Source organism: Eublepharis macularius, chromosome 2 (assembly GCF_028583425.1).
Source record: "Eublepharis macularius isolate TG4126 chromosome 2, MPM_Emac_v1.0, whole genome shotgun sequence".
NCBI lineage: Eukaryota > Metazoa > Chordata > Lepidosauria > Squamata > Eublepharidae > Eublepharis > Eublepharis macularius.
The window spans coordinates 31,031,275-31,059,089 of NC_072791.1; the positions used below are offsets into that span (position 1 = coordinate 31,031,275).

General features: G+C 43.0%; 1 protein-coding gene across 1 annotated transcript in view; it reads left to right on the forward strand.

Annotated features, from left to right (window-relative positions):
- The window catches only part of ASB2 (ankyrin repeat and SOCS box containing 2), a 36,382-nt gene extending 9,164 nt beyond the window's left edge, over nucleotides 1-27,218 (forward strand). The window contains exons 3-10 of the mRNA XM_054969869.1: nucleotides 1,260-1,364; nucleotides 3,043-3,209; nucleotides 4,643-4,798; nucleotides 6,524-6,769; nucleotides 10,017-10,188; nucleotides 16,606-17,167; nucleotides 18,809-18,962; nucleotides 24,657-27,218. Coding sequence (XP_054825844.1) covers nucleotides 1,260-1,364; nucleotides 3,043-3,209; nucleotides 4,643-4,798; nucleotides 6,524-6,769; nucleotides 10,017-10,188; nucleotides 16,606-17,167; nucleotides 18,809-18,962; nucleotides 24,657-24,793 — 1,699 coding nt within the window. The 3' untranslated portion in view covers nucleotides 24,794-27,218. The remainder of the gene's footprint in view (nucleotides 1-1,259; nucleotides 1,365-3,042; nucleotides 3,210-4,642; nucleotides 4,799-6,523; nucleotides 6,770-10,016; nucleotides 10,189-16,605; nucleotides 17,168-18,808; nucleotides 18,963-24,656) is intronic.
- Nucleotides 27,219-27,815: the final 597 nt, after the last annotated feature.

A 27,815-nucleotide genomic window follows, 5' to 3' on the forward strand; every position in this document is an offset into this window, starting at 1 on the left:
GAGCCTTCTGCATGCACCACCCTTCACATGGGCAAAATTAACAGCTGCCAATACATGTGCATTCTCTGTGGTGGCCCCCACTTTATGGAATGGACTGCCTGAGGAAGTTAGCTCCCACTCTCCTGGCCTTCCATAAATGATGCAAAACTGATTTGTTCAAGAGGACTTTTTGCTCAGATGGGAGTGTACTGTAAGGAAGTGGCCTCAAGAGATCCATCAGTAAAGGGATGAGGGACCAAAGACTTCACTACTATTTCTGTAAATAATGAGAGACCACTACTATTGGTGTAAACGTTGAGGGACCATAATCTTCACTACTATTGCTATAAGTATGATCCTACTGGGTAGTTCCTACATTGTTTAATATATCAGTAATAGGAGTTGCTTCTGTTCTGTTTCAACATTGCTAAATCATTAAACCTTTCTTTTCATTCTTTCTTTTTCTTTAAATTTTGCAAATTGCATATACACCCATTACATGAAATGGCTTAATATTTACTGAATCACATTATGTAATCCGCCTTGAGTCCCAGTAAGAAAGGTGGACGATAAATGGCGTAAATCAATCAATCAATCCCCCAGGCAGAGTGCCTGGCCCCCTCACTGCTGGTCTCAAGAAGGCTGCTGAAGACGTTTTTATTTAATTAACTTTGTTCTTATATTTATTGGCAGTCCTAAACTGAGTTTCTAAACTTTGTTTTATTCATTTTATGGTTGTTATTTTATGTATACTATAAGCTGCACTGAGTTCTGCAAGGGGGAAAAGGTGGCTAATAAATAAATAAATAAATAAATAAATAAATAAATAAATAAATAAATTCTACCTTCAAAGCAGACCTGAAAAATTTTGCAGGTTTGGAGTTGGTACTTTCCCTGATCTCCTTAATCATACTTGTCCTCTGAAGACTTCCTTCCCTCATCTGCTTCATAACAGTACTCTCCGGCATTTCTTCTCTGTGATGTGAAGAATGCCTTCAAACCCATTTTCCTCATCCTGTGTGGTGATAGTGGGATTCCTGTCATCTTATTTGGGCATTTGAATCCCCTGACACTTCCTCAGAGGGCCAAAAATAATCCAGTGAGCAGCTGAGGCCAGGGCCAGAGCAAGCTGAGGCCGTCTGCTTTTGTTTCAAGCCCCAAGGCTTTTTCTGTGTCACTTCCTCAGTGTCTCTGGGCCCTCCTTTAAGGGATCCTATTATGACTCGCTTTTCTTATTCAGAGTACTTCTCTCTGTTTCATTCATGCTGTCATCACTTCAGGCATGCTGCACAGTCCGGAGGCCAGACTCAAACCACCAGCTCAGGGTCACCTAGTGGTGTCTGGATGAGATACGATGGCAGTCTCTTCAGAACACCTCAGCCAGAGTAAGTCCCCCTTCATGTTTCTCTCTTCACTTTTGTTGAAAATAAGTTTTGTTGTCAGCTTGGCCTAACTAGGCAGCTGGGTGCTTTTATGTGTGGGGGTGGGGTGGAGGGGGTGATATTATGAACTTCATGTGAAATTCATATTTCCTGTGGGAAACTGTACCAGCTTTATCCCTTTCCTCTGCCACTTTAACTTCCCATTCTCCCTAACCTATAAAGCAACCACTCTAATCCCATGTAAAGTAGCTATGTTCTTTTAAGATTCACAATTGCACTGAAATTACTTTGAGAAACAGGATGCTTGTCTAGTGATTTATTTAGACAGACAAGTTCCTATTTCAAAACACGATATGGATCTGACCCAGTTAATGTTATTTTGAGGCACAGGCATAAATAAATCTCACAAACTCCCCCCCCCCAACTCAAAATCTTTAGTGAATCTAGCATAGCTCTTTGGATCCTGGCCTCTGTCCCATTATGGATGAGTCTACTTCAGACTAAACGGATTGGACAATTACATTTTAGTAAAGGCTATACATCTTTGAAATTGGTCACTTTTAATATATTTTATTTACTTGTATTATATTTTTAATTCAAGGAATTTTAAAGTCCAATTTCACCCCTTGTTTCCTATTAAGTAAACCACCTTCCTGCCATAGAAATTTTCTATGTGAAATTTCTGTCATTTCCTGCTTTCTCCATTGTCAAGGAATTTGGTTTCCGCTTCTTAGGTATAAGTTTGGGAGGCAACTGTTAAAAGCCTCTGCAAGTGAATGATGGACCACCAGGCAAAAGTAACTCCAATAGATGGAACTGCCATGCTGGACTCCATTGCAATCAGAGCGCACAGAATATTGGCTAGATTCAATTAATGCAGAAATCTGCAAGCTATGGCTTTAGAACCAAATATAGCTCAGTATGGAAACAAGTATGGCTGTTTGAAAAAGAAAATCAAATATTAAGTTATATTGGAGTGGTGGGTGGGATGCTGGAACAACCAGTATGTGAAGGGAATGGCAATAGGGTTGCCATGCACAAAGATAGCAACCAGTAGGGACTGGGAGACTGCTGGGGGGGCGGGGCTCGCCAGTGACATCACTTCATTGCTAATGACATGCTGACATCACTTCTGGAGGAACCAGAAGTGATGTCAGTGCATTTCCGGCAACACTCTAGCATTCAGCCAAAACTCTGGTTTAACCATAGAATTTTGACTGAATGATAGAGTGCCATGACCAATGCACAGGCATCACTTCCAGTTGTGCAGGAAGTGACATCAGTACATCAGGACCCTGGCTATTGCCCTCCCATTTCCTTTTCAATTTTCTCCCACCACTCAGCTGACCAGTGTCAGGAAGGCCCATGTGGGAGCAGGAGATCCCCCACTCGCATCAAATCCCATCAGATTTGATTCAGTATAAGGCAGCCTCATGCAAATCTTGTGAATGTTAAGAGGTATGTTTTCAGTTATGCAAATAGGCTTTCTGATACCAGCTCTTTGTCAATCTTTTGCTCTGAATTTTGATGTTGTTTGGCTGTTTAACTGTAAAAAGGTTGCTGAATCCTGATTCAATGTGAGTGCCTCCTCTTCAGGTTATTTTTGGATAAATTTTATGATATTGCAAAGGGTCAGAGGTAATTCTACAAAAAGTAACCCATTTGCTATTTTGCTTTAAAGAGTGCCAGATCCTGTTGTATCAGCGATTAAGGAAGGAGATGAAAAGGCCCTGGATGCCATGATGAAATCAGGAAAAAACCTTGCACAGCCTAACAAAGATGGATGGTTGCCGCTTCATGAAGCTGCTTATTATGGACAAGCAGGCTGCTTGAAACTGCTTCATAAATGCAAGTACCAGAAAAGGGACCGATTATGCATAGGATAAAAACATCAGATCACGTCTGGATACAGTAATCTGTATCCCGTTACTGTCTCTGTCTGATAATCTGTATCTGAAATGGTCCTATGACAGTGTTTTTTATATTTTCTTGTATGGCGTATCGCACATGATAAGTAAGAGAAAAGCCAGACCAAAAATCTCCGGAGTTAAAAAGTCTGATAGCTACTTAATAGGGATTTTGTGGGCTGCTTCCATAGTTGCTCAGTCATATCTTTTCCGCAGTTAGCTGCAAGCAGAACTGAAACTTTAGCACTTAAAATAATTTTATGTTCCTCAATAACCCAAAATCCAGCAAAGTCAGTCCCCATGGGCAAGATCTTACTATATGTTTATTTGGAAGTAAGCCCCTTTTAGCAATTGCTTCTTCTTGCAATTTCCTTTTGGTTTCTTTGTCTTATAGCCTAAACTTTCTGGGAATAAGCCTCACTGAATAGCCCTGAATAGGATTCTGAGTAAACCTGTACCTCTGTATGTTACAGGTAACATCTCATATGTTAGGAACTCAGGTAGCTTCCTATCATGTATAGAGACGGGCACAAACAGAAAAAAAAACCTGAACATGATGTTTGTTGTTCATTGCCATCCATGAACAGGGACTCATTAACACTTATGAGCATGACCTGTTCATGAACATGTTCGTGGTTGGCTGTTCATGGGGGCCAGCAGGCTCTCCTCCAGCCATCATCCAAGTTTGGTCAAGATCCCTACTGCACCACTCCCAGAAACCTGACCTGAGCAGGCAGCAGGAAAGGTACCAATAGTAAATAATAGCTTGGCCCCAGAGCCTGGCAGCCCCGGAACCTGAAGAGGTAGATCCATATCCCACCACACACACAAAAAATTCAAGCTCCAATGCACTCTCCCTGTTTCTCTATCAAAATGCCAACAGCAGCTGTCTCTCCCTCTCCAGTGTCTGCAAAGACTAGCCAGAACTGGGAGCCCCCCCCTCCCCCTGGTCTTTGCTCTCTTGTAACAAATTTGGAGCTCCACACTTGGAAGGAAGACCTGCCTATCAAGCGAGATTGGGCTTAGATTGGGGTTTCCAGGGAAACAGCAGGAGTTCAGACAGAGTTCAGACAATCCCTGCCTAAGTTGGCAAGGGAATTGATTGCAGGTGCCAGACTGTCTGGCTTGACGAACAGCAACAACAGCAATGAACGAGGCTTGCAACAACCACCTGTTCGTTTAGAATGGGGCCTCATGAACAGCTTGTTCACGAACAGCAGATTGGGCTGTTCGTGGCTTTTTTTTGTTTGTATTGCTGTTTGTGCCCATCTCTAATCTTGTAATGATTTGAATACATTTATGAGGAAACTGGCAAATATTTGCCCCCTGGAGTTGTCTGAGTGCCTTGCTAATGTGGCTCAATGCTTTCTCTAGCATACCCTGGGACAATCGATCAGCGTACGCTTCAGGAGGAGACACCACTCTACTTAGCAACCAACAAAGGGCACCTTGAGTGTGTGCTAGCTTTGCTGCAGGCTGGAGCAGAACCAGATATTGCAAATAAATCTAGAGAGACCCCTCTCTATAAAGGTTAGTCTCTTTGATTCCACAGGCCTTGAACCAACACAAGAAACAACAGGTGCTCAATAACTATCAGTGTAACTCTAAGCAGAGTTACACTTTGCTAAGCCCATGGACTTCAATGGATTCAGAATGGCGTAACTCTGTCTAGAATTGCACTGGCATGCTACATTCAGGTGTTCAAACAGAGAACGAGCTTTAGAAATCCCTGGGCTTATGCAGTCCTTCATTTGTTCCCCTTCTGGGCAGCTTGTAGGTTGAGGACTTCTTTTTAAAAAATAGTATAATTTGTGTAGCATCCAAACTGGATTTAATACCCTCCCCTCCCCCCAAAATGTGCACCTTGCTTATAAATCATGATTCAAAATGGCCTTGTTTGAAATTCTGTTTGTAAGCAAGAAACAAATTAAAATTTGTCATTTCCTAGGGTTGCTAACTCTAGGGCTGAATCCACACTTACCAGCATAGCGCTAAACAGTTGGAATGATAATGTCTTCCTGGCGCTTTTTCTGATGTCATCGCGCCATGAGAGCGGCATCGTGGCGCGATGATGTAATAAAACACGCCAGGAAGACGCTATCATTCTGTCTATTTAGCACTATGCTGGTAAATGTGGATTTGGCCATGGTTAAGAAATTCCTGGAAATTTGGAGGTAGAGCCTGGGGAGGGCAGCATTTGGGAAGGGGGGGCCTTAGCAGGTTATAATACCATAGAGTTCACCTTCCACAGCAGCCATTTTCTCCAGGGGAACTGATCTCTGTAGCCTGGATATCAGTGGTAATTCTGGGAGATTTCCAGGCCCTATCTGGAGTTTGGCAACACTGTCTACCTTGGATATGACCAAAGCATGGATAAATGCGATCAGGTCACACTCTTCCAGAAAGGCAGCAGCTGGCAACCCAGTCAGTTTGTTTATACCATATTATGCTGTACTATGCTGTTCTATTATATTCTATGATATATGAAGTAACTCCATAAGCTTATTTTGCATGGGCAAGCCATCTGTGTGAGGAAAGTATGGAGGGAATTCTCTTACAGAGCAATGGCAAAGTGAGATCCATGGATTTTGTGTATCTGCCTTATTTTTTTATCCACTCTTTGGGCCAGTCGTGACAAGATGGCACACTTGAGTTCACCCCAGGGACACATTTTGTACAGAGTTCTTAATGGGGAATTTTATAACAGCACTTTGGGGCCTGATTCTGGTCAGGAGTCAGGACCACTGCCTTCCCTATGTCCCCCCTCCATGTTTTTCTGACCTGAAATGGTGCCAGGTGCGTGTTATTTGCAAATCCTCCTCAGCATCGTTTCAGATTAGAAAAATAACATGTGGGGACAGGGGAGACAGAAGCCACTCTTATCCCCACACTGTGAGGGTCCCAACCTGAATTGGGCTCCCACAGTACTACAAAGTAGAGATGTGTATAGGGTGAACTGTCTCGTCTGGTTTGTCTCTTTCTCCTTTGAGGTAGTTTAAGCTGAGAAAGCATGACTGACCCAAGGAACCCAGCAAGTTTCATGGCAGAGTGGAGTTTTAGACCCAGATCTCTCCAATTCTAGTCCAACCCCCTACACCACACTGGCTATCAGTCACTGGAAAGCAATACTCTAAGATGACATAAATGCCCATTTGATCACATGGTCTGCACTGTACCCAATGGACAACTTCTCCATCAAACATTTTCAAGATGCATCCTAACCTCCACCCTGCCTTATTTTTTTTGTCACCAAAGCCTGTGAACGCAAAAATGTTGACGCTGTACGGATGTTGCTGCAGTACAATGCTGATGCGAACCACCGATGCAATCGGGGATGGACTGCTCTTCATGAAGCTGTGGGCCGGAATGATATGGAAATAATAGATCTTTTGGTCAAAGGAGGTGCCAAGATCGAATCTGCAAATTGCTATGGGATCACTTCTTTATTTGTGGCAGCGGAGAGTGGCCACTTGGAAGCCTTGAGATACTTGGCCAAGTGTGGTAGGTAGAATTGCATAAAGACCATTTCACGCACATTCCTTAAATGTGCCAAAAAGGGAACTTTTTTTTTATAGAGTAAATGGTGTTTTCCAGTCATCTTTGTGTTTCTGTGAGGGCGCTATGGGGCTAATTCAAGAACAGAATTTGCAAGGCAAATTGATTTAAAATAAAAATTTCTTTAACTCAACCTTTCCACCCTACAGCAATACAACAAAACTGATGTAGTTATCACATAATTACATAGCAGTGAACAAGAAACCGCAACAGATAGTCTCTCTGAGTTCAGTTAAAGAACTGGTCCTTGCCTGCACAACTTCTCAAGTCTGCCAAGGTGCCTGATCCTTCTTATCCACTTTTCTTTCAAAAGGATGCAGTTCGAACAAACTGGACAATGTAGTAACCAGACTGTAATCTGCAACTTGAAAGGCATAGTCTTGCAATAACAATATAATTACTACAGTAATATTCACTAAACTAAAGGTAACCTCGCCTTTACAAATTAATTTTCACATAGGAAGTTTTCCAGTTACCTTACATAAGGTGCTAAGGGCTTTGAAATCCCCAGCAACCAGCTTTTTCCAACCAACTAGTTCTTGGGGAGTTACATTTGCCTTTTATTGGTTGTATCTATCAATTTTTCCAATGGAAGACTTTTAAAATACTAGTTTCAGTACTTGCACATTTAAGATAGCAATATAGCAATATAGATAATTTCTCCCACAATCTCTTTGTACTCCCTAAAGGACAGGGTGTCTTTATAGGTAGCTGCAGTGAGTGGGGAAATTTTTTGCAAGGTTTTAGGGCCCTGTTTTCTGTTTAAGCAGCATTTTCAGTGCATTTTACATGATTAATTTAATATTATCCAACGCTTCTTCCAAAGAACTCAGAAAATCAAACTTGTGAAAACAGAAGAATTACAGGAATAATCTTTGTAGACTGTAGGCATAATTATAGAAAATGAGAAGTGCTACTCGGAATTGACAGCCTTTGCCCTGGAAGTCTTTGCACCCAGGGTCAAATTAGAGGAGAGGTTCTGCCACAAGTTGGGCCTAGGTTCCTTGACCCGACTCTGATACATGCCACAGTGAGACAGCTGTTGCTGAGAACTAAGTTCCCAAGCACCACAGGGGCCTGATTCAGATCAGGACCTCAGTGTGGCAGGTTGAGGCTGTTGTTGGGGCTCTTCTCCTGTGTTCTTTTCCTGAGCAAAACAGACTAGATGAGGGCTGTTATTTGACCTGTGAGGGAAGCTGTATGTGCAGTATTCAGGCAGGTGTTTTGAGACTGGCTGTGATTCTGCCATGATAAAACTGTGGCTATGCCGTGGTAAATTCTTAAGAGCCTATTTCACATGCCCAGATACAAAACGGGAATGAAAAGGGCCCCCTGGTAGCCTGCTACATGATGGCACACAAAAACATGAGCTGACTCTGATTGCTGGTGTGAACTTAGCAAATTTTCATGCCGTTTTAATTGGTTTGCATTCTTTCTTTACTGCAGAGTAGTGGGTAGTAAGTAGGGTTCCCAAGTGCCCACCAGTGGCACTTGGGAACCCTACTTACCCAGGGATTTGTCCTCTCATCCACTGACTGCCCAGCAGTCCGCAGGAGGGGGCAAACTCCCGGAGCTTGCTCACCACCAGCAGGCACCTCAGGAGCACACACATGGCATGCACTCCCTCCCAGCGTGGCAATGTCACTTCTGTAAGTGATGATATCACACCAACTATGGGAGCGTCCCCTTGCTCCGTTTGGGGCAGTTTTGGGCCCCAAACTGGCCAAATCGGAACCGTGTGGAGTGTGGGAGCACTCCGGTGCGATGACATCACTTATGGAAGTGATGCTGCCGCGCGCATGACGTGGTGACATCACTTCCAGAAGTGATGTCATCATGCCACCGCCGGAGCGTGTGCAAAGCACATGCGCAAAGATTTAAACTGTACCAGAGAAAGCTAAGTGCCAGGTCCCAACCCTCCCGGTGGGAAGCTAGAGGGACCTGGCAAGCCTAGCAGTAAGAATTGCCATTACAGGCTTCTCAATTTCAGGTTGGGAAATTCCTGGAGATGTGGGGGGTGGAATCTGTGGAAGGAAGAGACTGGCAAGGGGAGCGAGCTCATCAGCAGGGATGTGATGTCATAAAGTTCACCCTCCAAAGCAGCCATTTTCTCCAGGGGGAACTACAGCTACCATCTAGAGGTTGATATTGATTTACTGATTTAAAACATTTCTAGTTCACTTTTATCCCAGTATGGAAGTTGTATAAATTTGCAAGATATAATGGGGTTGGAGGAATATGCACTTGACTGAATAATTTTAAAAGTTTTGCTTTAGAAAATGCTGAGGTCTAACTACTTGCATCCAGTTCTTTAACTATGTAATACTATACTTTGCATTTTGTGGTTTGCTTTAATTATCGTCAAGCTCTGTATCTAAACCATTAAAGGTAAATCGAAAGAGTAACTGAAATTGGATTTTAGTTTCCAAAGTTCAATTAGAGGAGGAAAAAGAGGAAATTCCAATAAAACTTTCCAACCATTCCAAGCTTTAAAAGTTCCTCTGAGAACACCTATAATTTTATTACATATATAGAATGCACAAGGTTTGCCATAAAACAAAGATTCCATTTCTTTCTCGTTCAGAAGGAGCCCAGTGTTATTCTTTTGTAATTGTATTCCTAGTTATAATATTGTTAAAATTGCTAACCACAATAAAGAGATTTCAGCAGTGTGCAAAGGCATAGTATTCTCTTTTGCACAGAGAGGGCCATGCTAGTCCTCTGAATATGCACTAGGAAGTCAGTCCCTGTTTGTTCAGTTGGAGTTGTTTCCAAGTTAGCGCAGACTTTGTGATCGCAAGAACTAACTGGTTTGTTGGAAAGGCATAAGGCAGGATTTAACTTTCATTTAGGTGCCCCGTGGGTGTTCTCTCAGCTGGGCAGAGAGCCACTTATTTGCATATAGCTTTGGCACATTTGGGAGAATGTTTAAATGACTCTCCCAGCTATGTAGGCAGGGCCAGTCGTGTAGGCCTTCACCATGAATCAGCACCCATTTACACTAGTTCATTGGGAAGACTGATACAATCAACTTCCACTCACATGGGAGGGCCATTTAAATGTTAACACATTAATGGTTAAGAGACTCCCACAACGGCAATGGGAAAATCTTTAAAGGGCACCTAAAAGTGAACGCATCTTCCATAGCCACTTTATAATGCTTTGACTCTTGCATCTCTCTTCTTTTCCCCAGGTGCTGAAATTAATACGCAGGCCAGCGACAAGGCCTCTGCTCTCTATGAAGCTTGTAAAAATGGGCATGAGAAGATTGTGGAATTTCTCTTATCCCAAGGTGCGGATGCTAACAAAACCAACAAGGACGGACTGTTACCCATTCACATGGGCTCCAAAAAAGGCTATTTTGAGTAAGTTGCATTATTTCTCAACTGTATTTTTTGCATGAGCATGTTAACAATAAATTTATTTTAAAAACCAGTTCCTTTTTACCTTTGAATCTCAAGCAGCAGAATCCACTATTGCTATCCATACTAGACTCCTGCAGTGTTTGTACTGCAGGATATTTGAAAAATTTCGTATTTTGGGTGGCCTGTGTTTGTGCTGCATGTATGTAACCTGCTTAGATCACATTTTCTCACCACCATCTTCTCCTTCTGGTGTGTCTGTATTTTTTTACCCAATGTGTGTTTTCTCTGGGTCTGGATCTTTCATTATTATATAAGCAAAGAAAAGACGGAGGGATTATGTTTCAAAGAGCTTACAATCTAAAGTTTGACTTTGTGGAAAGAACAAGGGAAAGATGAGAAGAAGCAAGGCTAACAAGAGATGGGTATAGGCAAACTGAGTTGCCCGTACTTAGACTCACTGATATCAGCTGGATGTGAAATCTGGGAACTGAAACAAGGGCTTCATGGAGAAGGTTGGGTTATAGTTTTATAACTGCTCTACAGAGTTGAGCTTTGTTCATCAAGAACTGCCTATAATGTATGGTTAGTTTGAGTACCTGGAACAACTGCTCTACACGCCACTGTGAAATCCTCCCCCTCTTCTCCTCCTTCTTCTACATTATGGTTTAGATTGTGTAGGTGGATCCACTAGAAGCTGGTGAGAGAGCAGGTGGCTCTTTCTTTTGGCAGGGCATTGAAATAGGAATCCTTTTGATCCTTAGTGGCTTCAATTTAGCAATTTTTATGCTGGTTACACACACACAGTTTATTCACCATGCAAACTGGTGATGTCAGGGGATGTTTCAAGTCACACTGGCTGGTGCAGAGGGTGGGGTCAGAAGGACCATGTCCTTGAAATGGCTTCCATCCCATATAATATTGTTATATGGGTTCTAGTCTCTCATCCTATTCTAAACCCACTGACTTCAGTGGACTTAGAAGGGTGTAACTTTGTTTAAGATCAGCAGGATTTGAGCCCAATGGCACCTTAGAGACTAACAAGATTTTTAGCCAAAGGTCCTTTTTTCAGATACAAGAATTTGAAGAAGGGAGTTTGACTCTCAAAAGCTCATACTCTGAAAATCTTGTTGGTCTCTAAGGTGCCAGTGGACGCAAATCCTGCTGTTCTTTTGCAGACCAACACAGGTGCCTACCTAAACCTATCCGCTTAAGATTGCATTCTATCAATTTAGGATTCCGCTCTGGATCAAATTGCCTATTCCTAATTAGGCATACTTAGAAGTGAATCCCATTATTTTCAATAGGACTTATTTCCAAGCAAATATGCTCAGGACTGAAGCATAAATAAAAGAAACCATTGTGGAGGGATGACCAAACTGCAAAGTAGTAGCAAAAAGTATTATACCAACAAGGGGTCACCAAAGAAGAAATGTTATAGGTGCTTAGATAGTGGATTGGTACTAAAAAGGAGCCAGGAACTTGTTAATAGAATTGAACAGGCTGATAACAATTTTGTAAATAAAAAACTACGTTAGCAGAGTTCTTGGCTTATTAAAAAAAATTAATAATCTGGATTTGTACTGTTCACAGATTGGTTAGGAATGATTCACATCAATATATGAAATTACACTTAGTTCAGGTTCTGATTTCATGGGTTTCTATTAATTAGTTTTAACCAATCCACGCAAAAAGGAAAATCTGGCCGGTTGGATTTTAAATGTATATATATATATATATATATAATTGAAAACGTTAAGAAATGTTGGACCCAACTTTTCTTTGAACTCACTCCAACACTTCTTAGTAGTTCATGATGACCAAGTACTTTTTAAAAACTTGTAAGGTGAAAGCATTAAAAAGTTCCTCCTAACAAAATATTTATCCAGATTACAAACTTTGCCCCCACGTGGCTGTTCATTTTTAATCCCCTTGGTATTCTGCATAACAATACTCTTCATGGTGACCTCTCTCAGTAAGCTTGTGGATTTAATACGTAATTCTGCAGGAATTCCATACTGAGACTTTCTGCCAGGACATGAAGGCTCCACAACATCAAAAAAAAAAAAAGAGAGAGATGATTTCTATTTTTTAAATGTTTGTTATTTGGGATGTGTTTGTTTTACACAATGCTGCTTCCCTGTTTGGGAAGGTTTATGTTCATACTGCTTCTTGTCAACTGCATGATCATTATGAAATATGCTTTAACTTCCACAGTGCTGAAAATCTGTAGTGGTGATTGGATTTATTTTCTGTTGTGCATCCATTTGTGGATGCATTTTTATTAATTTCATACAACAGGAGCTCCTTTGATGCCATTAGCAGTGTTGATATGGGGCCTGGCAAATGGGGAGCCAGGATATGATGAAAGCCTCGTTGTGGAATGGATACAGCAGTGCTGTTTAAAGAAAAAGATAAAGGGTACTGTACAATAAATTCAGTGTGGAAAGGAGGATTTAGGCAGTCAGAACCAACCATTTATTAGAACTGATTCACATGATCACTGTACGGCTGTGCATGGGGTGGGGAGACTGCCTGAATCATAAGTACAAAGCTCATTGTAAGTATAAATTGCCACTGTGCTAACGTTTTAGGAGGGTTTGTTGAGGAACCATCATTTCTAATGAGGGCAGACCATTTATTTGCCACTAGCAACGAAGCCCATTGTGGGGAAAATACAATGGACTCTAGAAAAGACAGGGCAGGTGGACTGGGCATTGCTGCCTCTGCAATGCCCCAGTCTGGGTGGAGGGATGGCAAGGCAGCTGGGCTGGGCATTGCCCCCCTCCGCAGGGCCCTGATTGGGGTGGGGGGGCAGGGTGGCCGGGCAGGGCATTGCCGCCTCCCCTGCAAGGGTCCTTGGAGTGCTCCTGCACTCCGCAGAGGCCTGATTCATCCCTGATTTGGGCAGCTGCAGGGCCCGGGAGTGTTGCCAGCGTGGTGGTGGAAAGGGCCCTAGAGTGCTCCTGTGGCCTGCAGCCACCTGATTTGGCCCCAATTCAAGCGGCTGCAGGGCCAGGAGCACTGGCAGCGGGGCAAAAAGGGTTCTGGAGAGCTCCTGTGCCCCATAGCAGCCGAATTGGGTCCCTTTTGGCTGGAAATCAGGCTGCTGCAGCAAACAAGAGTGCCACCAGGGAGCCACCTGGGAGGCACATTCCCCTGCCTTCCTCCTCCCTCTGCCAGGTAAGTGGGGACAGGGGGTGGAGCAGGGGATCCTCATCGGGGCCTCCTCAGCAAGCCATGTTGCTGAGCACTCACCTTTTATCCCCGCAGAGCGGCACTGGAGTGTGCCTGCGCAGGGTTAAAGGGTGAGTCGTCGCCAATATGGCTTGCCTTTTATATGGTAGGATATGCATGGCACAAACTGGTTTTGGGAAAAAAGCACTGGCCCTGTGCAGCACAGCCATATGAATTAGTCCCAATTAAACAGTTGCCACGAAAGAAAGTGGCATGATATAGCTGAATCTTGCGAGATCGCGGCCTCACTCTACTTGGATGGGAGACCACTGAGGAAGGCCGGTGTCATACTGCAGAGGAAGGCAATGGCAAACCACCTTACTTGAAAGCCCCATACATTGGCTGTGACTTGACAGCACATGCATACACACAAAGCAGTCGCTGAGTTCCAGCGCTATGCCTGCTTCCGAGAGAAAACAAAGGCTGCACACAGCTGTATTAGTTCGAAGCAAAATCCATAAAGAAAAATCCATGCAATGTCTTTTAGTGGGATCGGCCAACACAACCACAAACACTATGCATGTTTTCCATGACTTTGGGTGGTTGTTCATAAAAGTTACTGCATGGCTGTTTAACAGGAGACGATGGCTTCACAGGCTTTTGAAGTGGGACTTTGTCAGGTTATATTATTATTTTCTAACTGTAGCATCATCTTTCCCAAGCCTTGGGGAATGGATGGGCTTTTTATGTAGTACGTTTTCATCACAACTCCCTCTAAAGGGCTTGGGTGAGTGTACATTGCTCTCCCCTCCTCTGTTTTATCTTCACAACAACCCTGTGAGGTCAGTTTGGCTAACAGAGCGTGACTGGCCCAAAGTCAACCAGTGGCTAAGGGTTTCAACCTGGGTTTCCCAGCTCCTAGTTTAGTATTCTAAACACTGTACCACACTTTCTACATGAGACACCTCTGCTCATGTTTGTTAAGTGTAGGGAGATGCAATATTAACTGGGAAGCATAGTTTTAAAAGACATGGCCAGCTGAGATGCTCTTCAGGGGGTTTGTTAATTTCGTCTTCACCTCCCCAAGGTTCTGTCAATTTCATCTCTCCAGTCTAAAACCGCAAGGAATGGAAATGGGCTGGAGCTGTCTTCCAGAGCCAGGCTTGGACCAGGAGAGGTTATAATGGGCTGAAGATTCCCTTCTGGCATTTCACAGCCCCTTCGCACAGCTCCAGTATATAGCAAAGCCTTTGCCCTGCTGCTGACTCTGTCTTTTAAAACTATCCTTCCCAGCTAACATTGCATCTCCCGAAATGTGTTGTTCACATGGTGTCAGATGTCTCGTGTAGAGAGATTCGCTCTTTGTCATTGATCACATCAGATCGGCTAGTGTTGGCTTTTAGAGCCTGCTCACTGCCAGCAATTTAGAAGTAAATGATATCTACTTTACCCAGAAGGGAGCTACTTTATTCCTGAAAGGTTTTCCTTGGGCCATTAATGCGGCATTCATCTCTCACTATTCTAGGAGCTGCCTGCAGTGCTAAGCAAAGTTATGCCCTCTTAAGCCCATTGAAATCAATGGGCTTTTGAAGGGTGTAAGACTGCTTCAGATGGCACTGCAAGCCCCTCTCGATAACTAATCTTCTTATGGAGCAGCCACTTACAGAAACTTCCTAACACAAATCGCTCCCTTTAGATGGAAGATAGGGGAACGCGTTCAGGAAACTGTGAGCTATCTTTACCCTCCTCCGTTCTACTCTGTGTAGTTGCCTGCCAGTTTTTAGTTTATATGTGGATTCAGAAGTCTGCTCGTTGTAATGGCCCCTTGTTGTAGCTGGATTTGACCAGAGGCTTCAGCTCGCGCACACACCACCCTGCATGGCTTATGTTTTTTGTATTGCCGAAATTCCCTCTGTAACTGGAAGCAAAGCTTGTAATGTCTTTAACTCTTCCATAGGAAGCCTTTTGGAGAAGCCCAGCCCCTTTATTTTAACAAACCCCAGTAGATCAGGGGATGACTAATGATGGTGCTTGGTATACTCGCCTCTCAACAGTGTGTATGACATTTAAACTATTATGGATATTACAAAGTATTTGTTAGTGGTGGACAGCAGCCAGTTCAACAGCACCCAGGGCTCTTGCCTTCCAGGGAAGTCAGACTCTTTAAGAAATGACCTGTACATGAATTTCCTCTCGAGGCTCTGATTACTTTCTTTTGATGAGGTCATAATGTCTCAAGATAATGGCAGGCAGGCTGGTAAATTGTTCCTTTCCATTTGCAGTCTTGTTCCAGCTGTTTAGACCTTTCCCCCGTTTGAATTGTTCCAAGCTGAGCTATTATATGGGATCATACAGGCCTGCCTCAAGCCAAACTCTTCAAGAATGTTCCAGGCAGTGCACACTGCCTGCCCTCTTAAGTGCTTTTCTATATACTAGATATATTTGGCCAGCACAGGCAATCCATGCAGTTCACAAACTAGTGGCATGTTTTTAAGCTGTGCTGGCCTCTCACCTACCTACATAATGGATGGTGACAACAGAGTTCTAACATGTATAATATTCATAGTGTATGTAATCCAAGGAACAATGTCGGGAAAGAGTCTAGGAAGGGTTTAGAAAGTGGGCCTGCCACTTTAGGGGAAGGAAGCTCAATCACAGAAAGGGAAGACAGGAAGAACAATGAACTGGGAGTTGCAAGTTGGGGTGGAGGAAAGTCTAGTTTTCTCCAATACAATTATGTTAGTGTTTGAAGCAGCTAAAGGTTTGAGCAGTGCTTCATGAACCAGGCAGAGTTTATATGTGTATATATATATAAACATACACACATATAGGCTTTGCACAGAGTTTACTTCTAAACTTCTTTTTAGTGCTAAGACACTCCAGAGTAAGCAAGAGATGATGCCTTGTGGTACCTGATTTATGATTTATTTATGATTTATTAGGTATTAAATTATCTTCTGTTGATCAAGTCTATAGGGATTATAAATTGTACAGGATTTTGTGGCATCAGTAGGAGAGTTCTATAGAACTTGATTGCTTGCTGCGGAGCACTGATGGAGAGTTCTTGTTCCTAGATAAAGATGCCAGTCCAATGAGTTTTGATGAGTGGAATATATTCTTGTATCAGGAGGACTGATGCTAGGTAGCTAAGGGCCAGCCCATACATTACAAAGCTCTCCCAACTCTTAGATGCTAGGAAAGGAAGCTGGAAGTCATGTCTGTTCTTCGATTCATTTCTGCTAGGATTGTCAAAATGCTGCTCCCAGTCACCAGCCGCACTCGGATCAAGCGCAGCGGCATCAGCCCACTGCATATGGCAGCGGAGTGCAATCGTGATGACGTCTTGGAAGAGCTGGTAGAGGCTGGCTTTGATGTGAACGCCACCCTCTCTTTTGAGCGTGCCCGCCTCTATGAGGACCGGCGCACCACTGTTCTCTACTTTGCTGTAGCTAACAACAATGTCTATGCTACTGAACTGCTGCTCGAGGCTGGGGCGAATCCCAACATTGACCTCATCAACCCACTGCTCATCTCCATCCGCCATGGCTGCCTGAAGATAATGAAGCTGCTCCTTGATTATGGCGCCAATATCAATGCTTACATTGCTTCCCACCCTACTACTTTCCCTGCTACCATCATGTTCTCCATGAAGTACCTTGCTGTTCTGAAATTCCTGATGGATATGGGCTGTGATGGCAACTCCTGTTTTGACTGTCTGTATGGGTGTGGCCTGCATCCTGCCATAGAAACTAGAAGGGACAGATATAATGATTCCCTGGAGGAGAAACAGCCACATCCAGTACAGGTATGCTTACTTCTTGGAGGAAAGTGTATGATCGTAATTTAGTGGAAAGTGCATGATCGTAATTTAGTGGTAACATCATCTTTCCTTAGAAAAGTTTCCAGATTTAGTATCTGGCTTCTCTGTCCTGTCCTGTCAAGTAACAGGACTAGGAAAGGTTTCAACCTGATCTCCCAGAGAACCACCAACAGGGTGACAGTTAAGTGTCAGTTTGGTGTAGTTGGTGTCAGTTGGTCTGAAAATGTGGGTTTGATTCCTCACTTCTCTGCTTGAAGCCAGCTGGGTAACCTTGGGTCAGTTACAGCTCTTTCGGAGCTTTCTCAGGCTCATCCACCTCACAGGGTGATTGTTATGAGGATAATAATAACACACTTTGTAAACTGCTTTGAGTGGGCATTAAGTTGTCCTGAAGGGCAGTATATAAATCAAAAGTTGTTGTTGTTAGATAAAACACTGGGCTAGCTTAGCTTAATCTTACAAGAGGGAAACAGGTCAGTAAGAACTGCTCAAACTCCAGTGGTGTCCAAAGTTTTATTAATATTTAAATTTGGATCACTTCTTGCTGCAGTTACTTATATTTATGTTGATCCAGTACTTCCTCTTGGTTTATAAAAATCTTTATCAGCCATGATGCTCACTGTGTTGTCTTTTGTAACCAACATCCATCGGAACATCATAAGATTGTCATGAAGATTAAGAGAGGTCCCTAGCAGTGTAAAGAACTTTGTACCCCGAAAAGTAGTAAAAGAATTAGGAACAATCGTTCAGTCCTCCATGCCAATGGAAAAGCAGGACATAACGCTTAAGGAATTGTAATAAGCATATAAGGAATGAAAGCTCAAAGTGTAATTTATCCACTAGAGGGCATTTAAACTATTTCACTGAGAGCAAAAGAGAACTATGTTTTTGACATGCTCTTGCTTTCTTCAGATATCTTGTTATATTACAAATGGGGTACAGGTATATGCAATACAAAATTGTCATTTCTGAGTTTTCCAAAAGTCCATCAACCCCAGGAGTAGGATTTCAGGAGCACAGAAGACTGTGGCAGCATGGGGCACATGGGGAAGTTCTCTCCTGCAAGCACTGCTGAGCTTATGGTGCATAGGATCTAGCCCTTAATACGCAGTAGTAAATTTGGTAGGTTTTTGTCCAAAGTAAGATAGCAGATATTTTACCTGATATAGTATCATAGTATTGGGCTCAAATTTGGTATATATCAACAAACTGGTACCCACCATGTGAAAATAAACAGTATCTGATACAGATGCAGTTGAAAATTATGCTTTATATTGTACCTTTTATTTTCCCCATTACATCTATACAAAGCTAGTAATCATTCTTCAAGAATTAGATCTGCCATTTGTAGACTCTCTAACAATATATATTGCCCTGACCTGGATAGTCCAGGTGAACCTGATCTTGTCAAATCTCAGCAGCTAACCAGGGTTGGCTTTGGTTAGTAATTGGATGGGAGACCTCCAACAAAGACCAGGGTTGGAGAGGCACACAATGGCAAACCAGCTCTGTTAGTGTCTTGCCATGAAAACCCCACTAGGGGTCGCCATATGACAGCTATGACTTGAGGACAATCTCCACCACCACCTATATATCTTAATTGTATCACATTTCTTTATGTTACAGTTTTGCGAAATTGTTTCTACCCCAGAGATGAATCGTTGGGCAGGGCCGATCATTGATGTTCTTCTGGATTATGTGGGCAATGTGCAACTTTGTTCCAGACTAAAAGAGCATATTGACAGCTATGAGGGTTGGGTTAACATTAAAAAGAAAGCAGGTGAGTTACTACCATGAATTGCTTAACACCAGTGCATAAGAATATAAGAGAAGCCGTGTTGGATCAGGCCAATGGCCCATCCAGTCCAACACTCTGTGTCACATAGTGGCCAAAAAACCAGGTGTCATCAGGAAGCCTGCCAGTGGGGAAGGGATACTAGAAGCCCTCCCACTGATTGCCCCCCCTCCAAACACCAAGAATACAGAGCATCAATGCCCTAGACAGAGAGTTCCAAAGGAAATGAAACCAGCATTTATCAAAATAAATCAGGATGTGGGTGATCATCTGAGAGCAGTTTCAGATGAGTATCCATGTTGGTCTCTAGTAGAAGAGCAAGGTTTGCTTTTTTAAAAAAAAAAATGCCAGAAGTCATATATATGGTTGCACTGATTTCCACCAGTTCTCCTTCTGAACTTGGGAGAGCCCTTAAAAAGGTGCCAGTACTCAGTACAGGTGAGTACCAACACACACACACACAGAGCCCTGCTTAACACAGATAAGAAAGAGTTCTCATTATTCTGTAATTCACTGACAAGTTGGTACAAGCAACCTGCCCTGGACTAACCCCACCCCCAACTTCAATTGTCTGATGTCATAGAAATTTGATTTAACAAAAAGATAAATATTAGAATCAACTGTGCCTATTCACTGATGGCATTTGGGATGGCTGTACTGGAGGAGAAAAAGTATGGCTTGATTCAGATATATTGTCAAACTCTGGTTTAATTTTTTTACTGTGGTTAGATTGTGAAACCAGGATTCTGTTCTCAGATGAGCAAGATATGTGATAAAGGGAGCACTAACTCTCAAAAGCTCATACCCTGGAAACCTAGTTGGTCTTTAAGGTGCTACTGGACCCAAATCTTGTTCTTCTACTACAGACCAACATGGATACTCATCTGAAACTGCTCTCAGATGATCACCCAAATCCTGATTTGTCTTGATAAATGCTGGTTTCATTTACTTTGCTCTGCAGCCAGGGAGACCTGTACAAGGGGAGAAGCTGAGATTAAGCCATCACATGAAACCATAGTTAGCATTAACTGTGATTAATAAACCAACTTCCAACCATGGTTTCAAGTCCTAGTTTTATGCAGGGCTCATTTCGAGGGGGAACATGCCGGAACACAGTTCCGGTAGTTCTCCAAAGAGGTCACATGTCAGGTGGCCCCACCCACCTGACTCTCGGTCATTTTGGGCCCGTTTCAGCCTGGATTGGGGCCAAAATGGCCCAGATCGGGCCTCTGACAGGTGGTGGATCACTCTCCCACTCAGCAGCAGCCCAATCCTGACCATTTTGGGCCCCTTTTTGGCCATTCTCAGCCCTTTTTTGCCATTTTGGGCCCAATTTTGGCCTTGAATGGCCAGAATTGGGTCCAAAACAGCCAGGATAGGTGATGGCAGGGGGTGTGGCATATGCAAATTGGTTATGCTAATGAACCATTTCCAGCAATGACAAGGGGTGTGGCATATGCTAATGAGTTATGCTAATGAATTGTGCTAATAAGTTCATCCAGCTCTTTTTCTACGAAATGACCCCTTGTTTTATGGATTCTAATGAACCATCATTAGTAGAGTGCCCTGAATTAAGATGATCACATAAACCATAGTTAGTTATTCGATGTATTGTCGAAGGCTTTCACGGCCGGAGAACGATGGTTGTTGTGGGTTTTCCGGGCTGTATTGCCGTGGTCTTGGCATTGTAGTTCCTGACGTTTCGCCAGCAGCTGTGGCTGGCATCTTCAGAGGTGTAGCACCAAAAGACAGATCTCTCAGTGTCACAGTGTGGAAAAGATGTAGGTCATTTGTATCTGCTCAGGAGGGGTGGGGTTGAGCTGAGTCATCCTGTAAGAGTTTCCCAGGGTGTGGAATGCTAATGGCGGGAGGCTTCACTGTATCCTGAGGAGGTTCTTTTGCATATGGATTGGTACTTGATGTGCTAATCTTCTCTGCAGGGCTATTGTCAGGGATAGAATGTTTTGTTAGCCTGGCGTTTTTCAGAACTGGAAACCATGCTCTGTTCATTCTTAAGGTTTCTTCTTTCCTGTTGAAGTTTTGCTTATGCTTGTGAATTTCAATGGCTTCCCTGTGCAGTCTGACAAAGTAGTTGGAAGTGTTGTCCAGTATTTTGGTGTCCTGGAATAAGATACTGTGCCCTGTTTGAGTTAGGCTATGTTCAGCCACTGCTGATTTTTCAGGTTGTCCAAGTCTGCAGTGTCTTTCATGTTCTTTTATTCTTGTCTGGATGCTACGCTTTGTGCTCCCGATGTAAACTTGTCCACAGCTGCAGGGTATACGGTATACCCCTGCAGAGGTGAGGGGGTCTCTACTGTCTTTTGCTTACACAAAAACTCCAGTCACCACCCCCGACAGAAAAGAGGCATAATGAAAACATTAGTGGATCGTGCAAGACGGATATGTGAGCCGCACTTTCTCAATGAGGAAATTAATCATCTAAACCACGCACTTCAGGCAAATGGCTACTCCAGAAATGAAATCCGAAGAGCAATCAAACCCAGGATGAATCAAACAACCAAGGAAAAACAGTCTCCTACAGGAAAAGTGTTTTTGCCATATATCAAAGGAATTACTGATCAGATGGGAAAGCTTATGAAAAAGCATAACCTTCAAGCAGTATTCAGACCCACCCGAAAAATACAACAGATGCTACGATCAGCAAAAGACACTGCAGACTTGGACAACCTGAAAAATCAGCAGTGGCTGAACATAGCCTAACTCAAACAGGGCACAGTATCTTATTCCAGGACACCAAAATACTGGACAACACTTCCAACTACTTTGTCAGACTGCACAGGGAAGCCATTGAAATTCACAAGCATAAGCAAAACTTCAACAGGAAAGAAGAAACCTTAAGAATGAACAGAGCATGGTTTCCAGTTCTGAAAAACACCAGGCTAACAAAACATTCTATCCCTGACAATAGCCCTGCAGAGAAGATTAGCAAATCAAGTACCAATCCATATGCAAAAGAACCTCCTCAGGATACAGTGAAGCCTCCCGCCATTAGCATTCCACACCCTGGGAAACTCTTACAGGATGACTCAGCTCAACCCCACCCCTCCTGAGTAGATACAAATGACCTACATCTTTTCCACACTGTGACACTGAGAGATCTGTCTTTTGGTGCTACACCTCTGAAGATGCCAGCCACAGCGGCTGGCGAAACGTCAGGAACTACAATGCCAAGACCACGGCAATACAGCCCGGAAAACCCACAACAACCATCATAGTTAGTTAATTAAAGAGGTCATACCTTGGACTTACTGTTTCGCACTAAGCCATTGAAGAAGGCCTTGATTCAGAGTTGGAGATTCAGCCTGAGCCTTAGTCTGACTACTGTTTACTTAAGGCAAGGGTGAATATGGCACCAACACTCCACAAAAGGGGGGCAGTTAAAATGGTCTGGCCATGGAGGCTCATGGATTCCCACTGGATGCCCAAATGCTCAGGGGGCGAATTTAGGATTCCAAACAAATGCTCTATTGAGACTGCAGTAGGAGTGTGGAGTGTTAAGCTCCCTGAAACTATTGACAAGATTGCTCCTAGTTGACTTCCATTGCCGTTGAAGTGGAAGCTAGCTCTGTTCATGACCACAGTGTTGGATGATCTAAAAAGGGCTAGAAGATGCCTACAAAAACACTGATGGAAAACTTGCAGTGAATCCAACAGAGCATGCTATAGAGCCCATTGGAAGACCTATGAAGCGGCAGTGACTGCAGCAAAGAAACGTTATTGTATCAGTTAGTTCATAACCACCTCAGTTGTTTAAGGTATATAGATATCTGCCAACTCTAAAATCTGGTCCTTTATTGTCTCAGAAAGAGACAGTCAGCTGATCTGGCTGCCAGCTGCAATATAGGCCAGGTAGAAAGAATGCCTAATACTTGGCCTAATACTTTTGACCAAGTTACCATAATGGATGTTAACAGGAACCTGGGATCTGTGAAGGTTATTACTTGTTGACTGGATCCTTGTCCTCCTGGCTGCTGAAATCATGTAAGGACCATTAATGAGCCCTTGATGTCTATCATAAATCAGTAATTAAATCAGGGCACCTTCCCTCACAGCCTCTCAAAGAGGTGGTTATCCATCCACTACTTTGAATACCATCTCTAGAGAAAAATTATTGCCAAAGCTCTTGTCAGATTTTGCCTTGGATGCTATGGTGTGAGGCACTGGAGTGCCAGGCTCTGACCTCTCAAAGAGGTGGTTATCCATCCACTACTTTGAATACCATCTCTAGAGAAAAATTATTGCCAAAGCTCTTGTCAGATTTTGCCTTGGATGCTATGGTGTGAGGCACTGGAGTGCCAGGCTCTGACCCCAGGGGGGCATCAGGGATACTGCAGGACCCTGCTCTGTGGAAGGAGGGGCAGTATACATCATCCTGACACCCTCTCAGTCCCCTTGCTGGCCTGCTCAACCTGACCCAGCCACCACTTGCCCTTCTCTCCTTCTTCACCAACCTTCCTCCTTGTATCCTCAAAATCTTTCACTTCACACTACTCCACTCCATCACTCCCACCCAACCCTGTGGGTGGACTTCCCTTTTATCCCTTCACCAATTCCCTCCTCCACCTGTCAGCCACACACCCCTCCTGCCCTCTAGCCATGCCCTTGGCTGACTCAGGCAGCTGCACCTGGGTTTGCTCTGCAGTTGGCCATGGGCAGTCACACCTGTTCCTTCTTGGCTGGCTGACAAGCTTTCTCTACTGAGCTGGCTACTTAGGGCAGGCATACCTGTGCCTTCTTTGCTGGCTGCCAAGCTTTTCCTGTAGAGTGCTCCAGGCAGCTCCACCTGTGGCTACTTACCTTCTTGCCCACCTGGCTCTGGCTAATCCCTTCTAGCCTGCCTGCAGGTTGGGGTGTGGCCCTGTGGTGTCTTGACTGCCTCCCCTCTACTGCTGGTAAGATTTCTGTCTGGTTTGCTGCTGGCTGGCTGTCCTTGCTTTCTGTGCCCTCTCCTTCTGGTCTGGCCTCCTCATGGTTGCCCTTACTCTCCCTACCTGGGCTCCTAGACTCCCACTGAAGGGTGGGGCTAGCTGGCTTCCACCTGCCCCTTCTAACCCTCTAAGGCTTTGGTGCTTCTTTCCCTCCCTCCGGTGTTGGCAGGTTCTGGCCCTGGGTGTCTGCTGGGGTGGCTGGGTGACTGTATCCTGGCTGTCTCCTGTCCCCTCCTCCCAGCAAGTCCGGGGGCTGCACCCAAGACCCCAGACAGCTCTAACCTGCCCTTTCTAGGCAAAGTAATTGAGAGACCAACATCAAACCAATTTCACCTGTTCTTGGATAACTCATCTGTGCTGACCCTTTTCAGTCTGGTCACTGATGGCTGTCAAATGACCTCTGTCTGAACTGATGGACTGCATCATGTCAGACTGTGGGTTGCAGTCTCATATTTGAATATTCATGAATTGAATGTTTGAATGTTTATATTTGAATGTTTCTTGCATATAGAAGTATAACTTATCAGGGAAACGTGTTCTAGCCAAAGGAATTGCTGATTGTGTAGCTCAGTTCCTAAAAAATCCCAAGGAATAGAAGAACCGCACCACCACCACTGCTGTTGCCAGCACATGACACAATATGCGAAATCATTCTCTCTCAGCACAGGTACTTCTATGCAGTTTTTTTTTAAGTGCTAAGATAACCCAAGTATACTTTGTTTTTTTCCAGAGCTTCCAAGGCCACTTGCACACCTTTGCCGAATCAAAGTTCGAACTGTGATGGGAAAGGACCGTATACCACTTATTGATACTTTGCCTCTGCCGGGAAGACTGATCCGCTATTTACAATATGATTTTACCCACTGACCTCAGATATATCTGGCCATCAATAATATCCTGGAGGGACATCCATGTTTGTGACAGAACAGTATCACATGATGAAGATAGACTCAGAGAGACAAGGAAAGACTGGCTTTGCTATGTAAAAAGAAAAAAGATGCCTGCAAATCAGAATCACAGAAAGAACTTACCCCGCACTGTTTAGAGGATGGGAAAGAAGTGAGGGAATCAGGGTTAAGGACACTGAGAGCAAGCAGCAAAAAATGACTATGCTATTGTTTAATAAAGCCGTAAAATGACTACTAGGTCTGTAAGGAGATGGAAAAGAGAGAACCGACTGTTTAAGAAAATACATTTTTTTGTATTTTATGACCATCTTTAACACACTTGTATGAACTAATGTAACATGCGAATGGGGTGGTCATGTTTTCTTATTATTATAGTGGCACTTTCCCCTACTTTACAGTTATGAAAATTGCTGCCAATTATGTGTGTGTGCGCACATAACTATGTATATCCAAGGACAATCAGGATTGCTCCTGTGGGCAACCCATGTATTTTGGGAATCATTCTGTACCTAAAAACAACTTGATCGTATGGGGAAAACATCTTTTTAAAAAATTCCAGCAACGTTTAAAATTTGGCATAATGGTTCAGTTCATTGGTTAGCCTTCATTTTAGTTTAATTTGCTAGGTTGGTCAACTTTCAGGCTGCTAATTCATTTGGCACCACCTCATTCGTATTTTCCTTCTAAATTATTTGGCCTTTCTGCTTTAATATGTACTAACTTTACCTCTGAGTGATGAAAGGCCCTGGGTCTTCACAAATACTTTTTTCCTTCTCACATAAGACATATTGTTAATAATAGATCTAGTGAAGAATTCGTAACTCCAATAAAAATGAAATAAACACTTTACTAAGTATTTAATCCATGAGAAATGAATGTACATATATTAAATAAGTTTAAGAAACAGGGTTGTTACTGTACTGCAGTTCATCTGCTTGTAGTTCCGATGTCACTGAAGCCAATGACTGGCATAGCTCATGAATAGATGCTTCAGCTTATAGAATATGTTTTTTATGTTTATTTTTTAAGAATGGTGATTATAGCAATAAGCCCAGTAACCCTATAGGCAGTATAACAAAATGAAATCAAGCAGATTTAAACTGTTTAATACTTGCATCTCTGAAGTGCTTCATGGAGATGCTCAAAATAGACTGTAGGACACCTACTGGACGGCACTATCTTCTTGAATCTCTTATATCATAATACAAGAATGAGGTATAATTACTACTGAGTTAAAAAAAATCCTTTGTACAGTAAAATTAACAAGGTTGCTGTTTTGTTTGTTGCTTTTTTTTAAGAAAATTAATTTAAAAAAAACTGGTTGTGGATGGAGCAATGAGGTACTAATTCTTGAATTTACTGTCCAATGTTCGTATGATAGACGGGCGCTGAGGAGGAAAGTCAGCTTGCAACTGTTAGGGAAGACTTGTTTATTTAGGGTGCTGGAGAAAAACAAACCGAGAAAGGCATTCCTAGTTCTTCCCCATCATGCATCCACTGGTAACCTGTTGATTTGCCTATAAACCAGGAAAAATAATGTGTCAGATCTGCAATGCTGAAAAAGGTAGTGCAAACCTCAGGAGATTCAAGGACAGCTGTGCACATAAGCTGGCGGTGGGGAATCATTCCCTGAAAATCTCCACTGGTAATTTGTGCTGTCACTTGATTCATTTTGCCATCTTTTTTACATAGTGGGTTTATGTTTATTTTCATGCAGCGCTTTCTACCTCTCTACATCATTAGCCCTGATCCAGCAATAGCAATCTATGTAAAGAAGAACATTTTCATACACAGGTCAGCTGGATTCCATTTGGAACAGCCAACTACATGAACAATGGATTAACGTGTGTCAAACTGCATGCATTACTTACGAAAATTCCCTATAGCAAGCAGCCTGTTTTGGGGAACCAAAAGCACATTAGGAGTTAGGCAGTCTTTCACTGCTCCACTGACTTTTTGGATCCAGGCAACTGAATTTTTATAAAAGTGTTTCAGCAGTTGTAACAAATCTGTAAAAATTCTACTTTTTATATAAAACTAATTGTACATTTGGAAAAAAAATTACAGGACTTTGTATGCATCTTGCTGTTCCAGTGCATAGAATGGTGGCATATATTGTGATTACAGAACAAACGCTTGTTATCATAGTATTAGATATTCTGGGAATATATTCTAGGAATTGTAGGAACTGATTAATGTATTATTTCTATAGGCATGTGTGCAATTCATTTTTTGTTATAATGCACTTTTAAATTTTTGGTTTTGTTACAACAGCTTTTTTTAAATTGGGAGGGCATGGGTGTGTGCGGTATTTATGAAAGTACTGTTTTTAGGTTTCACTGTTTGCACTAAATATGAATAAAAATTCCCTTTCAGATACTACGGATCCAGAGCAAAATTTTTGCTTGTGCTATACCTCATGCATGAGCAGAAGTGCAAAGAAAAGACTGAGGTAGCCATTTGTGCTAAATCAAACATTGTTTCCTCAATTGTGTTTCCACTTGGGCACTATAATATATAGGGATGAATGCACTAGGAGTTATACAAGATCTTGTACACATGGAACTATGCTGTCCATTAATGGTTCTGCTTTCACACAGTGGATTCAAGCCAGAGCTCTGCCAACAGATAGGGCAACCCCACAGGCACAATGTGCATACAAAGCTGCTCCTTTCCTCCAAGTTGGTAGGGAAGGGAGAGCAAGTCTTGATGTGCTTTGGAGATGCTGTGCTCACATATGACTGGTTGATCAAAAACGTATGATTCAAGTACTCAGACTAAATTTACTGAAGTTGGTTAAGGGAGCCTGAACCACAATGGTTACAGAGGGATACATAAGCCTGCTACGCACTTTGGAACGCCTCACATGTTCCCTACCTACATTTCAATCCCATGCCCAATCAACCTAGTCATGAAAAGCACTCATGCCACTGAAATGTCATTCTGAGACAACTTGGCAAGTAAGTTCACAAAAGTTACTA